At 40.0% G+C, this 14,461-nt stretch overlaps 1 protein-coding gene across 4 annotated transcripts in view; it reads left to right on the top strand.

The window, feature by feature from the left end:
- Positions 1 to 14,461, top strand: part of NOSTRIN (nitric oxide synthase trafficking) — a 64,660-nt gene that overhangs the window by 33,111 nt on the left and 17,088 nt on the right. For all 4 annotated transcript variants that reach the window (XM_069577316.1, XM_069577317.1, XM_069577319.1 and 1 more), the window contains 4 exons: positions 188 to 269; positions 2,664 to 2,726; positions 5,502 to 5,600; positions 11,906 to 12,031. In XM_069577316.1, coding sequence (XP_069433417.1) covers positions 188 to 269; positions 2,664 to 2,726; positions 5,502 to 5,600; positions 11,906 to 12,031 — 370 coding nt within the window. The remainder of the gene's footprint in view (positions 1 to 187; positions 270 to 2,663; positions 2,727 to 5,501; positions 5,601 to 11,905; positions 12,032 to 14,461) is intronic.

Here is a 14,461-nt window from a genome sequence, read left to right as displayed (position 1 = left end):
CTCAGCCTTGCTCCAACCCCAAAGGGAGTCATAAATATTTAAAGTGGGTATACTACAAATACTCCCGTGCAAACTTGCACTGAGTAGATATGCTGTAACACACTATTTTATTTCCTCAGAAAATAATTTGGAAGGTAGATATAAATCCTAATAGTAGGCTTGTGTGTCTTTTATGTTCTGTTTCCAGAAAACTTGGCAAAGCAATTGAGTTGGAAGCAATAAAACCAGCTCATCAAGTCCTGAGTGCACATGAAAAAAAGAGAAAATCAGTGAGTCAAAATATTTCTTTTCTTCCCTGTTAAAGCAAGATTTCTGTCTTTGGCTCAAGAGCTAGGTAATCGAAAAGTGATACTAAGTTTTAGGAATTTTATCATAAAAATAAACACAAATCCAAAGATTTATGTAGGAGGATGTTTGTTGAAGCCTTGTTTATAGTTGTGAAAAAATGGAAACATTTTCATCTTCCAAAAATAAATTAGGATAAATTCAAGCAATGGAATGTAACCATTAAAAATCTTATAGAATAATTTAATGGTATGGGGATGTAGTGCTAAATTAAAAAACAAAATGAGCAAATCTAACAATGTAACTTCAATTTTGTAAAATAAATGTGTGTATATATGCATAGAAAAAAACCTAGATGCACCTTCCCAGAATGATTATCTCTAGATAGTGGAATTAGAGGATATTTTTATTTAATTTTTTTGTATTTTTTGGTATTTATATTGCTTTTCAATAAATAAGTATTCCTTTAGTAAATAGAATTATAAACACAATTTTAAGAGGAAATGCTTTTTTATACTTTTCAGTTTGAGATTAGGTTAAAGCAATAATAGGTATTGCTATAGGTATCAAATAGTCTTAAAATTAAAGAAAGATAAGTAATACTTCAGGGCCCCTGGTCATCTGTATGGCCTATGTACCTTTCCTTCCAGAACAGTTTCATTTGCGCTCCTTTTCCTTTTATTTGTGCATCATATAATCAGTAAGTACTTCAAAATATATTTCCAGGCAACATAAAGGGGTATTTAATAAACACTGCTTAGCTCTAATAGAGATGGTGTCACTGTCTGGTAAGGTGAGAAGTTCAGAGCAGTAATAGTAGGTCTTTGCAAAGGGTAGGGGCAGTAGCTAAGCGGAGTTTTAAGCCAGAGAAAGCCAGTCTTAAAGGTGGTAAGTCCGTAGGATGAGGGGATTTATGAAAGCCCTGATGGAAGAGAAATGATACTGAAAAAATCTTATTTGAACTTATGAAACTAAGTCAGGAAATGGAATCAATGTTGGGTGAACATCCATGTATTTTTACTAGAATGGATGCCTTCCTTAGGGCTAGGATGATGGGGAAGTTTACAGTAGTTATCAGAAAAAAAGTAATATAATCTTCTGCCTTTGCAAATCATCATAATAGAAATCAAACACTAGTCTATATTTCATTAATTACAAAATATTTTCATACCACATAATAATATGATAATCACCAGCATTTCCTTAGTACTTACTAAATCAGACACAGTGCTATGATTCTTACCCCATTGCTTTAGATAATTAATATCACGGTCCCCGCACTGCTGGTTCAGTTCATAATTGTTTCATATTTGCCCATCCCTATTGCACCCCTGGGCTTCCCTGGTGGCTTAGCAGTAAAGAATTTGCCTGCCAATTCAAGAGGTATAGGTTCAGTCCCTGGGTTTAGAAGATCCCCTGGAGAAGGAAATGGCACCCCATTGCAGTATCCTTGCCTGGGAAATCCCATGGACCTCTAGAGGAGCCTGGTGGGCTACAGTTCATGGGGTCGCAAAGAGTTGGACATGACTGAGTGACTAAATAACATTGCACCCCTATCACCCTATCACATTTGCTCACAAAAGATTTGAATTTTTAAAGTGAACTTGATCCGCATTTCAGCCACAGAAAGTCAAAAGTGGCACAATGCATAAAATTATTTTAATCATATTTGTTACAATAAAATATATAGTCCAAGTTTAATGAACTGATAAGAAAAATAAAAGTACAGTGTTGCTAGATCTCAAGGTGGTTGAATGATGGCTGGTCTAAGGGTTTAGAGGAAAGGTCTATAGTTTGGGTAAAAGGTTTTGCCCTCACTTAAATCTGGTCTCCTTACGAGGTTGCTTAGGTCCATTTTCATCAGCTTTATTACTGTTCCACTGGCTATTGTAAAGAAGGAGAAAAAGTTAATTATGATGAAGGGTTCAATCTCTTTAAAATTAAAGCAGTATTCACTTCAGAAATTATAAGACACTTAGCTAAGTTACCACTGAAGGACTTCTACCATTTCTCAGGGTGTTAAAGTGTGGGCTCCACAGAATGAAGCAGAAAAGGAAGTGATAGGATGAGACGTGATATCAGGTTACACAAGTTCCTCCTCCACTCCACACAGATTGTACCCATTTACGTTTTTTTTTAATATAACTATATATTAGAAATGATTATCTTACCAACCAAATGCATTCATACTAAATCCTGTGATAAGATTCTTGACCTGAGGAAAAGAGAGTTGGCTACTTTCTCAGGAAATATGTCCACTGTAAGGTTTTTAAATTTCTATTGCTTAGGATACTAATTGTACTATAATTAATAAGCCAGCACCATGACTCAACAAAAAGACAGAAAAAAAATTTTTTTCCCTTTTTCCCCCTTGATAGCTTGATAACGAAGTTGAGAAGACAGCAAATCTTGTCATTAGCAACTGGAATCAACAAATTAAGGCAAGTATACACAAATGTCATTTGTATAAACTCAATATTTAGGATTGAAGCTTTTGGCATTTGCACAAATGGGATCTTTTTTTTTTTTTCTGAAGTTAAAGTGTTCAGTTGTGTCAAACTCTTTTTGCAACCCCATGGGCTGTAGCCTGCCAGGCTCCTCTATCCATGGAATTCTCTTAGCAAGACTACTGGAGTGGATTGCCATTCCCTTCTCCAGGGGATCTTCCCATCCCAGATATTGAACCTGGGTCTCCAGCATTGCAGGAAGACTCTTTACCATCTGAGCCACAAGGGAAGCCCCATGTACTTTAGTGTCAGTATTTGTAAGTGCTGACTGAAGAGAAGAATGTTTCCTCATCTGAGTTATTATATAGATATGTCCATGGAAATCCCATGGAATGAGGAGCCTGGAGGGGTACAGTCTATGGGGTCGCAAGAGACTAACACAACTTAATGACTAAACGAAAACAACAACAAATCTTTCAACTAAATCTATAGAGGAGCAAAACTCCAAATATGGCTTTCATTTATAACTAATAAGTAGCTTTTATTGTATGTCAAGTGCTATATATATTTATGTATTGAATCATCACAAAAACCAACCAATGTGGTATATGACTATGTGTTGTCCCATTTTATAGATGGGTGGGGAAGTGTAGACACAGAGGTTAATAATCTTCTAAGGTTACAAAACTGGTTAATAGTTGAACCAAGTAACCTGAGCTCCAGGTTACTGACCTTAACCATTACCTACACTGACTGCCTCTCTGTATAATTTGTAACTTAGGGCATGATATGAATACTGAGTTTTGGTCTTGTCTTTTATAGAAGGCCATTCGTGACCTCTGTTTCTCCAGTGAGAGGAGCATGGTTGAGGGATGGGTAAAGATGTGTAAAGGGGAATGCCTGTACTGATTCCATGAATATGTACGACCCACTTCTTGTGCAGCACGCTGCACTAAGACACGGTTCTTGTTTCATGTAATTTAAAGTATACTGGCTAGATATTAATAACATGTGTGCAGGAAATAGTGAATGACTTCTAAGGAGAGAAGTTATGATCTGATGTGAGAATTTAGGGCATCATTATATGGTCGTAAGCAGAGAGAATCACAGATGGTGCCCATATGTATGTATAGAAGATTATTCTAGAACAATCCAGTTTAGAAGGATTCATTTTGAGTGGGAAAGACTAGAAGCCAGTGCAGAGGGAATCTGCTCAGAAAACCCAATGATCCCCTTTGAGAAGACTTGGACTCCCAAAGTTGAAATTCTCCTTTTTCATCTCGAAAGTACTGGTGCCCCAAAAGATCCTTCTTTCTCAAGTAGACACTCATGAGTGCCAAATAAGGGGAGACACCTTCAGAAACTGGGGGCCCCATTTCAGCCCTCAATGTTGCCTCTGAAGCTGCTGCTGGAACCGAGGGCTCCCTAAGACAAGGACATTACTTATAAATGTTTGAGAAAAGTGAATTTCTATACTGACAATAGTAATCCCAGTAAAAGGATGCTCATGAGAATCACTTTTATAGTAAATATGTGAACATCCCATAAACAGTGTCCAGTCATTTGTTTCCAAGTTTGCTCTTGATTTATGAGCTTTCTCAAACAGTTTGTTTTCAAAAAATTCATTCTTAAATATTCAGCTTTCATGGAAAATTTGATATAATAGATGGGAAGAGAAACCATTTTCAGTAGCTGTCACTGCTTTCAGGAACAACAACCAAAAAAACCCTTCTTATTTCCCAGTTTCCACCAAGTAATTTTTCTAAGTAAAATGATTTTATTTTTATGAAGATTGACAGAGAAATTAGAGACCATAAAATGCTTGTGCTATAATAATTTTCTCTCCAGTTACAATTCAAGGGATTCAGCATGTCTTCATTCAGTAATGAAGCATAGTCTGTTTTGGAGATGCAAGTGAAAAGCCTTAAAGGACCAAATGTTCTTGCCTCCTGCTCTCATTTATCAGCAGGCATGTGACCAACAGAAGGTGGGAGGAGGCGGGCTCTCTGAGCTGCTTGTTCCTTGAATTCCCTTTTATAGAGGTTTCACGTGTTTAGAGACATTCAGAAGGCTTTGCCTCTGATTTCCTAGGGGAAGAGAGACGTAAAATTTCCCCTTCATTATCTGGTTTTACAGTCCTTGCAACTTGAGGTGAAAAACCATACAGCCTTTTCAATCGACCCAGTTCCTAAACAGGCTGAATCCAACTCAAACCAGATTCTATTGATTTATCTCTGGAACATCCAGAGCTGGGGCTGTAGGCAACAGAGAACAATCACCTAAATTATAATCCGTGCCGAGGTTGGAGGCATCAGCAGAGGAGGGGGACTTTAAATGCTCTTCCTTTCCAACTCCTCCCTCCACCTGCCTGCTGCAAATTCAGGGCAGTTCGCAGGATGTCAGGCAGATGCCCAGCTCTCAAGCCAGAGCATCAGGGAGCAAAATTTTCCTTTTGCTCTAAGTTTTAGGAGAGCATCTTAAAATGACCTCAATTATGGTTTGTAGACTTAGCCTTCAATGATTTAACAAAATATATGACCCTCTTGAATGAACTCAATGCAATGAAAAAATATACAATGGTTCTCAGGGCAAAATATTAGCCACTGTGGTGTTTTAGCAGATTTTGGGGTGAGGGCATAAATAAAGAACTAAAAATACACAATCACTCAAGCTAGCACGTGAATATAACTTGTTCCAGAACAGAAGAGTTTTTCTCTTGACACTAGTTTCTGATCCTTCTTTGCTTTTCTTGTATGTTTTTGACTCTAGGCCAAGAAGAAATTGATGGTTAGCACCAAGAAGCATGAAGCACTTTTCCATCTTGTAGAAAGCTCCAAGCAGATTACAACTGAGAAGGAGAAGCAGAAGGTAACATCTCATGGCCAGCTGAGTACATGTGGCTTAGAGATGGATGAGCTTCCTGCCGTTAGCTGTGAACACAGGAGAATTGGCTGACTCCACCTCTGTGTGGGGTCTCTGCAGAGCTGTAGTGTGGCAGAGTATGAGATGGGATCCAAAGTTATTCCTGGTCTCCACATATTTTTGAAAGGTATTATCAACAGATGACAAAGCAAACCAGTGTCCAATGTTTTTGATAAGGAGCCCTATTAAACACCCCAAATAAGCTCATACACCAAATAAGTAAGATATACATATGCATAACATATAATGTACTTTACCTATCCTGTATATCCTATTTATACTTTTATATTATATTAATGTTATAAACATTATAAAACATAAAAAAGTGGAAATATTTGAAGGATGTGGTAAAAATGAAATAATATTTTCAGTGATTAGTTGATCATGATGACTTCATATAGTCATTCAGCAACATATACAAATAAAATACACATGTGGGACAAGGTTCAGCCTTAACCCTCAGTTCAGTTCAGTTCAGTCCAGTCGCTCAGTCATGTCCAGCTCTTTGCGACCCCACGAATCACAGCACGCCAGGCCTCCCTGTCCATCACCAACTCCCGGAGTTCACTCAGACTCGCGTCCATCGAGTCAGTGATGCCATCCAGCCATCTCATCCTCTGTCGTCCCCTTCTCCTCCTGCCCCCATCCCTCCCACCATCAGAGTCTTTTCCAATGAATCAACTCTTCACATGAGGTGGCCAAAGTACTAGAGTTTCAGCTTTAGTGAAATATAAATTCATGTTTCTAGTATGTCCTCTTATAATGTCAAGTTTTTGGTCAGCTTCTTATCAGCTCTTATTAGATCATGCCAGTTTTCACCTTTTCACACGGGTGATGATGCAGCCGTCATCCTGAGCTGGAGAAAGCAGGAGCTCTGACGTTTTCCTGTGGCTTTCTCGCATTTGTATTGTTAGCATTTCCTGTGGCTTTCTCGTGCTTGCATTGTTAACATCAACCTATAGCTTCACAGCAGAAATCTGCATAAAGCATGTGTCAATTTTGTGTATGAACCTAACTGAAGCTAGATGAGGACTTCCCTGGCAGTTCAGTGGTTAAGACTTCGAGCTTCCACTGCAGAGGACTCGTGTTCAATCCCTGGTCAGGGAACTAAGATTCCAAATGCTGAGTGGTGAGACCAAAAATATAAATTAATAAATAAATAAAGCTAGATAATACATCTGCAAATCCATATGATCCAGACTCCTTATGATGGACACATGTACATAGATACTGAGAGTGAAGAAATGTGTGTAAGGACCCACATCAGTATCTCATGTTGTAAAATTTCCACTCTCCCTCCAGAATACTTCAGAATCCTCAACTGTCCTTGCGTGGGCACCAGTATCAATTCACATATTGAATAAGAGCAAGCTGGAACATTCTCTTTATGCAGAAATGAACACAAATATTATTGGGATACTAATTATCTTGCATACCCCTTGTGATGTGCACCCCAGACTGGAAACTTCTGAAATAGTCAATATCTTCCCCTAAAGATGGGCTCCCTCTAAGAAAATGCAGGCCACACACTGCAACCCAAAACATCCTTAAAAGAAGACAAGAATTGTCATCACCGAGTAACTCCATCTCACCTGAGAAACTATTAGCTGAATAACTTAAATTCATTGTTAGCAAGATTTTGTAGGGTTCTTGTGTCAATCTTCACAGTTTGAAATGATCATAATAACAAGGATTAAATAATGAGCCAGCTTCCAAGGAGGAGGCAAAACCAAAGTAGGTTAAAAACCTAAGCTCTGGGACCCTGCTGTAGGCATTCGGGGCCCTCATTAGAAGCTATTCTTCACTGACATCAGGGAATAACAAGGGGAAAAGCATGGGCGGCCAAGTGTTGAATTTCTGCTTCCTTCCCTCATTAGCCGCTTTCCTGGGAGACAGAAGTCTGTGATCCTCCTCCCACCTTTCTCCAGCTGGTCCTGCTAACTATAGCCCTTGGCTGCCATTACATCACAGACCCCTACCGCCTTCATCACTTTATCTGGTAGCTTTCTCACTTTTAGTCCCAAGGCTAAACACCTACGGTGGCACTCATCTTTGCCTCTCGCAGAGGCCTGCCCATGATCTTGGCCTGGTCTGGTGCCGCTCGTCAGTCCTTCTTGTTTTCCTGCTCAGCAGTCCTTACTCTCCCCAGAAGCTGATCTACATTTTCAAGCTTCTTACTACTCGGTCGCCATCATCCACTCTCAGCAGATCATCCCACCTACAGCGTCGCAGAGAACACAGCGGCCAGCACGGCCACCTGCCTACTGCAGCGCAGAGGGACAGGCCAGCTTTTCATCCTGCGTTCTGACTCCCATCCCCGCCTCCTCTCAGTGACCCTTCCCTTGATTATTCCCTTCTCTCCTGGATCTCAGACAGACTCCTCTCTAAGTTGCTTCCCATCAGCCTTCTCAACTTCCCTCCATCTTGGGAGAGTAGAAAGAGTCAGGGAGACGCCCTCCATGACCACAGTCCTGTTCCTCTCCACATATCATCTCTTTAGTTATGTTTTGACTTCTTGCCTGTGTTGTGCAGCATGTGGGATCTTAGTCCCCACCCCTGCCCAGGGATTGAACCCATGCCTCCCTGCACTGGAAGTGCAGAGTCTTAACCAACGGACCACCAGGGAAGTCCCTCTTTCTTTTTACAGTAAGATTCATTGAAAGGGTTATCTGTGCTCCGTCTCCACTTCCTCATCTGTTCACTTCTCAAAGCAACCACCAAGATTTCCCCACCAATTTGCTAGGAATGTTCTTACCTTAAATACAATGTGGTCCTTGTTGCTAAAGCTAATGGGTGCTTTCCAGTTCTGATTCAATTTAATTTCATAGAGGCGTTAATCACCATTAAATTTCCCCTTCTAGAAATATTCTCAACTTCAACAAATCTTACTCTTTTGGTTTCCCTGTCAATTTTTTCTTAAGCTCCTTTATGGACTTCCCTTGTTCTGCCTGAACTGTCCATATTGCTGTGTCTGATGATATCCCTCCTGGGCCTCATTCTGTTTTATTCGGCTTGTATCTCGAGTCTGACACAGTACTCTCAATATCAAGTGCTCAATAACAACAGCTACTCAACAAACACTTCCTCAAGGCTCCATCTACTATGTCTCTGCCGATGATACGCCAGTTTATATCTCCAAACCAAACCAGTTTCTAAACTGCACTCTGGCACTTCAAACAAACTCAATATCCAAAATTAAAACCATCCCTCCCCTCTACCAAAAGTATTTTTTATGCCTCTGTTTTTCATGTCTTTGAATATTACCATCCACCATATCCTCCCAATTCTAAGTCCTAACCTAAATCATTCTTGAATTATCTGCACATACTTCTCTCCACAGCCACTACGCCCTCCCAGGCCACTGTCATCACTACTTGGGTTACTCCAGGTGACAAACTGGTGTCTCAGCTTTCAGTGCTGCATCCCCTTAGCTATTCCCCATATACAAGCCAGGCTCACTTCTCTGGAACTTTAATCTGAGTGTATCACTCTCCTTTAAAAAGCCTGAAAATACACCCAGGTGACCTCAGAATAAAGAACAACTCCTCTATGTGGCCCTTTAAGACCCTCCCTGACTTGATCCTTGCCTAACTCTTCAGCACTTTCACTTGCTGGTCTTCCTCTCAAACTGTGTGCTCCAACCTCACCAAAAATGTGCTTTTGATATCATGTCAAGCTACTTTGCCTAACCAATTCCTACTTTCATTTTAGGTTTATTCACACAGGGGTCACTCTGTGATACTTCTCTCGTCCTGGGATCTATCACACAGAACAGCAATGGTCTGTGTTGGTCCCCAACTAGAGAAGGAGCCTATGTATCCCTTTATCTATTCCCAGTGTCTAGTACATGACACAGTTGTGGCGTCAAGAAATGTTGATGAATGAATGAATGGATGAGATGTTTGTTCCAAGAGAAAGAAAAGAGCACAGAAAAAGTATTTAATCTGACAAATTTAAGAAGTTTCTGAAAAGTTTCTTAAATTAGAGTATATGAGTCTCCATTCTTCGGTATCTGTTTGGGGTTATTTGCTGTAAGTTTGCTGAGCAGAAACTTCTAGTCAATAGTTATATAGTGCAGGCTGATGAACGTGGGTTGTCACCTCCAAAGCGACTCCATTCTTATTGCTAGGGGCCTGGGCACACTCAACAAGAACCAGAGAACAATAACTCGGCCAAGTATAGCATGGTGCACATTCGAGTCTTTCTCTGTATCATTATTAGGCTAAAATTCACAAGCTCATGTCTCTATGGATACATGGCTCATTACACTTGATATGCAAGACCAACCATGTCCTGAGTAGACCATACATCAGAGCTGAGGGACAGCTGAATAGCCAGCATGTGAACTGGAATAATAGTGAATGGTGTTAACATTCAGCATTTTGGATGAATGTTCATTACTGATATGTTCGTTAAAATGTCCTTAAACATAAAGAGGGGCATTCTTAAAAACATTTATCTCTATCCTTGAAACTCTTAAACTGCTTAAATCAGAGGGATCATTGGGACTATTTGCATCAGAATCATCTGAGGAGGCAATGAAAATTCAGATTTCCCAATCCCGCTAGAGAACTACCAAATCAATATTGCTACTTGTGGGACCCTGAAAATTTCCAAGAAAGTCTGGTCATTCCTAGGCATATTAAAGGCTGAGAATCCTGCTTATAATGCAACGTCTTCCTTTCTCAAAGATGTGAGATTTTGAGGATTCAATTCAAGCTATCCTGGTCCAGAGAGTTTTGTATGATTTTGATTTTTACCATCAGAATGGCCAGTTAGGGTGATCGGCCAGGGGGCTCTTTGTTAAGGTGCAGATTATCAGGAATCAGGATCCCTGATGGGAAGCTGGAGATTTCCCATTTGACAAACGTAGGAAAGCATTTGTCAAGCTGTCCATAACTTACAGTGAAGAAGGGCATGTATCAGGCTCTTTGCAGAGTCGGACACAACTGAGTGACTGAACAACCACAGGCTCTTCACTGGTAATAGTAATGCTCCCTTGTCTTTGAGTGCTATGCTACTGATAAATTTTGAGCAGTGTGCCTGCATCACCTGCTGGACTCCTCAAGACAACACAGTGGGGATTCCCCTGTGGTGGTTCAGTGGATAAGACTCCGTGCTTCCAGTGCGGGGGGAGCAGGTTCAATCCCTGGTTGGGAAACTAAGATTTTTACATGCCATGCAGTGTGGCCAAAAGCAAAAAAAAAAAAAAAAAAAAAAAAAAAAACACAAAAAAACAAAACAGAAAACAAACAATACAATGAAGTGGGAGCATCGCTATGCCCATCACAAAGATGAGAAAACTGTGACTTGTGAAGTTTAAGTAACTCACCGGCAGTTAGAACCAGGACTCTAATCCTGAAGTTTGATTCCAGAGTTATACTGCAGAGTTTATATAGTGAAGTGACAGAATGTTCCAGACCTAATGCCAGTTCTACAAATTATCTAATTGTACAAACCTCTACCTGTGGAGAAGATACTGGAGAGTCCCATGGACTGGAAGGAGATCCAACCAGTCCATTCTGAAGGAGATCAGTCCTGGGTGTTCTTTGGAAGGAATGATGCTGAAGCTGAAACTCCAGTACTTTGGCCACCTCATGCGAAGAGTTGACTCATTGGAAAAGACTCTGATGCTGGGAGGGATTGGGGGCAGGAGGAGAAGGGGACGACAGAGGATGAGATGGCTGGATGGCATCACTGACTCGATGGACGTGGGTTTGGGTGAACTCTGGGAGTTGGTGATGGACAGGGAGGCCTGGCGTGCTGCGATTCATGGGGTCGCGAAGAGTCGGACATGACTGAGTGACTGAACTGAAATGAACTGAACTGAACTACCTGTGCCCATAAGAAATACCGAGGACTAAAGAATTTACTAAATAAGAGTACAAGAATCACCAGCAGATTACAGTCTGGAGTTGCAACTTCCTGATCTGAACTTGCTTCTCCTCACCTGTCATTTGGCCTCGTCCCTCATCTGATGAAAGCAGACATATCACATCATATTTAAGGACCTCTGTTTCCTCATAGAAAAACTGAAGGAATCCTACTGAAAGGGCCTTAGGCTTCCTTTCAGTTCTGACATCCCTGTTTTCTGAGAAAGATGTTTGATTTCATCATCTACTGTTACTGTTTGTGACTTTAGCTGGGAGATGAGAAACTCATCATGGGGATGCATGTAATTCTTTCTCTGGAATTACCAAAGACTTTCATAAATGTGTTCCTGAATATGTGACGCTGATGTTTTACTTTAGCTCCTCAATAAACTGAAAAAATCAACCGAGAAGTTATCGAAAGAAGATGAAAATTACTACCAAAAAAACGTGGCAAGCTGTTCTACCAGACTGAAATGGGAGAACACACTGGAAAATTGCTTCCAGGTAAGTTATGCCTTCCTGGTTTTTTGTTTTTCTTTTTCCAAGGAGGCTTTGTGTGGGAGAGAAATCACTGCTCCTAGGCACACTTCAAGGGCTATGAGAAACACATTTAACCTCTCCGTCTCCATCCACCTCACCCTCCTGTCTACCTCACAGCAATGGGGGATAATTGTGGTTCTTACTGCTGCCAGGATGTAGTGCACACGTCCTGGTGTAGCGCACACCTAGCTGGCCTTCAAGGTGTGTTAGATGTAGCTGTTACTAACTACCCGTACCAGAGGCTCTTACTGGGTCTCGCCTTCCTTTTTCTCAGTGTCTTTTTCTCCTTTTAGGGTCTTCCTCCACCTTCTCTTCCCACCACACCCCACTTTCAGCAGTCCCTACTTTTACACTGAAACATTATGGGCATTATCTTCTTCACTTATAAAGTCTTTCTGATGGTGATCAGGTGTACATTTACTTATATTTCAAAAAACCTCCATTCAGTTCAGCTTTAAAAATACTTGAGACCCTAGGTTTTCTTTTCTTTTTTTTTTTTAAGAATCCAAATCACATGGAGAATCTACTAGAAGCCAGAATCTCCATTAAGAAAAGAAAGGTTTCCTTTCATCTTTTTTGTTTCCTGGTTTGTTGCCACCACCATGCTGGAAAACACTGGAACTTTACTCCCTCTTCCTATGAGTTCACACAGTTCCTCTTATCCCACATGAGTTCTATTAGGTTCTAAACTTCTCCTCTGGCTTTGAGCTATCCTCTGCCCCCTGAATGCCAAACCAAGCCCCACTAGATCCACTTGAGATGTTCCTGTTGAGTCATCCTTGCCTCACCTTAACCAATAAGGATTCCCTTCCTTACTGTTTCCCTGGCTTGTACATACTGAGTCTATACCAACAAGTCATTGATTCACAGATTACACTGTGTATTCTTACTCTCTGTTGTTTACAAATGACAGGAGTAACATGTGATATTCATGAAGGCATATAATGAAAGTTGACTGAACTCAATTAAAAGAGAATTTATTAAAAGTGTGGGAGATAGAAATGGGTCCACCAGGGTTGTTCCATTTCATTATTTTCCTCCATTCGCCAGCTGTTCTTCCTCTGTCTGGTCTGATTCTCCAGACTGGATTCACAAATTCTTTCAGAGGACATTCACTGAACTGTGCTCAAGGCAGTTTACTAGAAACTGTGAAAAATATTATAAAATTTCAAGTGCAAATATTAAGAAATGAAAACAATTCCACAAATATCTGTCAAAATGAGTCATCACTTCATAATTATATGTTCAATCCATACTTCCTACCTTCCAAGAAAAAACAATTCAGTTGGCAGAAATAACCTGTAATATATTTTGAAAAATAATAGCCACTCAAGAATCTCATTGTGGTCCAGTGGTTAGGACTCTGTGTTCTCACTGATGTGGGCCTGGCTTCAGTCCCTGGTCAGGAACTAAAATCTTGCAAACTGTGCAAAATAAAATAATGTATGAGGCCAAAAAATAAAACAGTAATAGCCACTCTATCAAAAATGACCACAAATCAAATGTTTGCTATTGGTAATATTTACTCGAGGAATTATTTTAGAAAACCATTTGCAATAAGTGCAAAGAATCTTAAAAATGTTCACATTCTCAACCAGTGTTGCTCATGTGAGCCACAGGACACAGAAAATAATGTGAGTGGGTGTTTTCTCAGTTCCCCGAGGATGATGGAAACTAATACCACTTTAGATGCGATGGAGAGATGGTAACTCAATGCAGACAGCAGATGCCTTAGGACATTAGGGCTTAATTCTCTCTTAGAACCTGGGTTGAAAAACCTAATTTCCTTTCCATAAATCCATCTTAAGGAAATAAATGAAAAACAAAACACATATTTCCGTTCAAATACATTAAAAGGGAAGAAACAATACAAGTGGCAATGTTAAGAAGATGGCTAAATAAATCAATACATTCTATACAAGGGATTATTAATTAAAACAGTGTTTTGGAAACTAATAGCATTGGAAACTGCTTATGAACAATGTTAAGTGAAAAAACAGTATAGCAATTTGAATAATTTGGTTGATAACTAGAAATATAAAATCACACATACATATATACCTCAACAGAGTAAATTACATCAAAATGTTAACAGGGGTCCTCTCTGGGTGGAAGAATTAGAAATGGTTTTAAAATGTATTTTCTTATATCCCTTTATGGCCCCAGAACAACGTCTAGTGTGCTTGTTAAAATTTAGGTTCCTGGACTTCTCTGGTAGTCCAGTGGTTAAGATTCCACATTTCCATTGCAGGGGGCCTAAGGTTCGATCCCTGGTGGGAAAGCTAAGATTCCATGTGCTATGCAGGGCAGTCAAAATAAATAAATAAAATTGAGGATAAACTGACTCTTAAGCCCTGAGTTGGGAATGAGAAGTTTTAGGCTAAAAAAAAAAAA

The sequence above is a fragment of the Ovis canadensis genome, chromosome 2 (genome assembly GCF_042477335.2).
Source record: "Ovis canadensis isolate MfBH-ARS-UI-01 breed Bighorn chromosome 2, ARS-UI_OviCan_v2, whole genome shotgun sequence".
NCBI classification, from domain to species: domain Eukaryota; kingdom Metazoa; phylum Chordata; class Mammalia; order Artiodactyla; family Bovidae; genus Ovis; species Ovis canadensis.
Note: the sequence above shows the minus strand (reverse complement) of the source record. Positions and strands in the feature narration are given on the sequence as shown.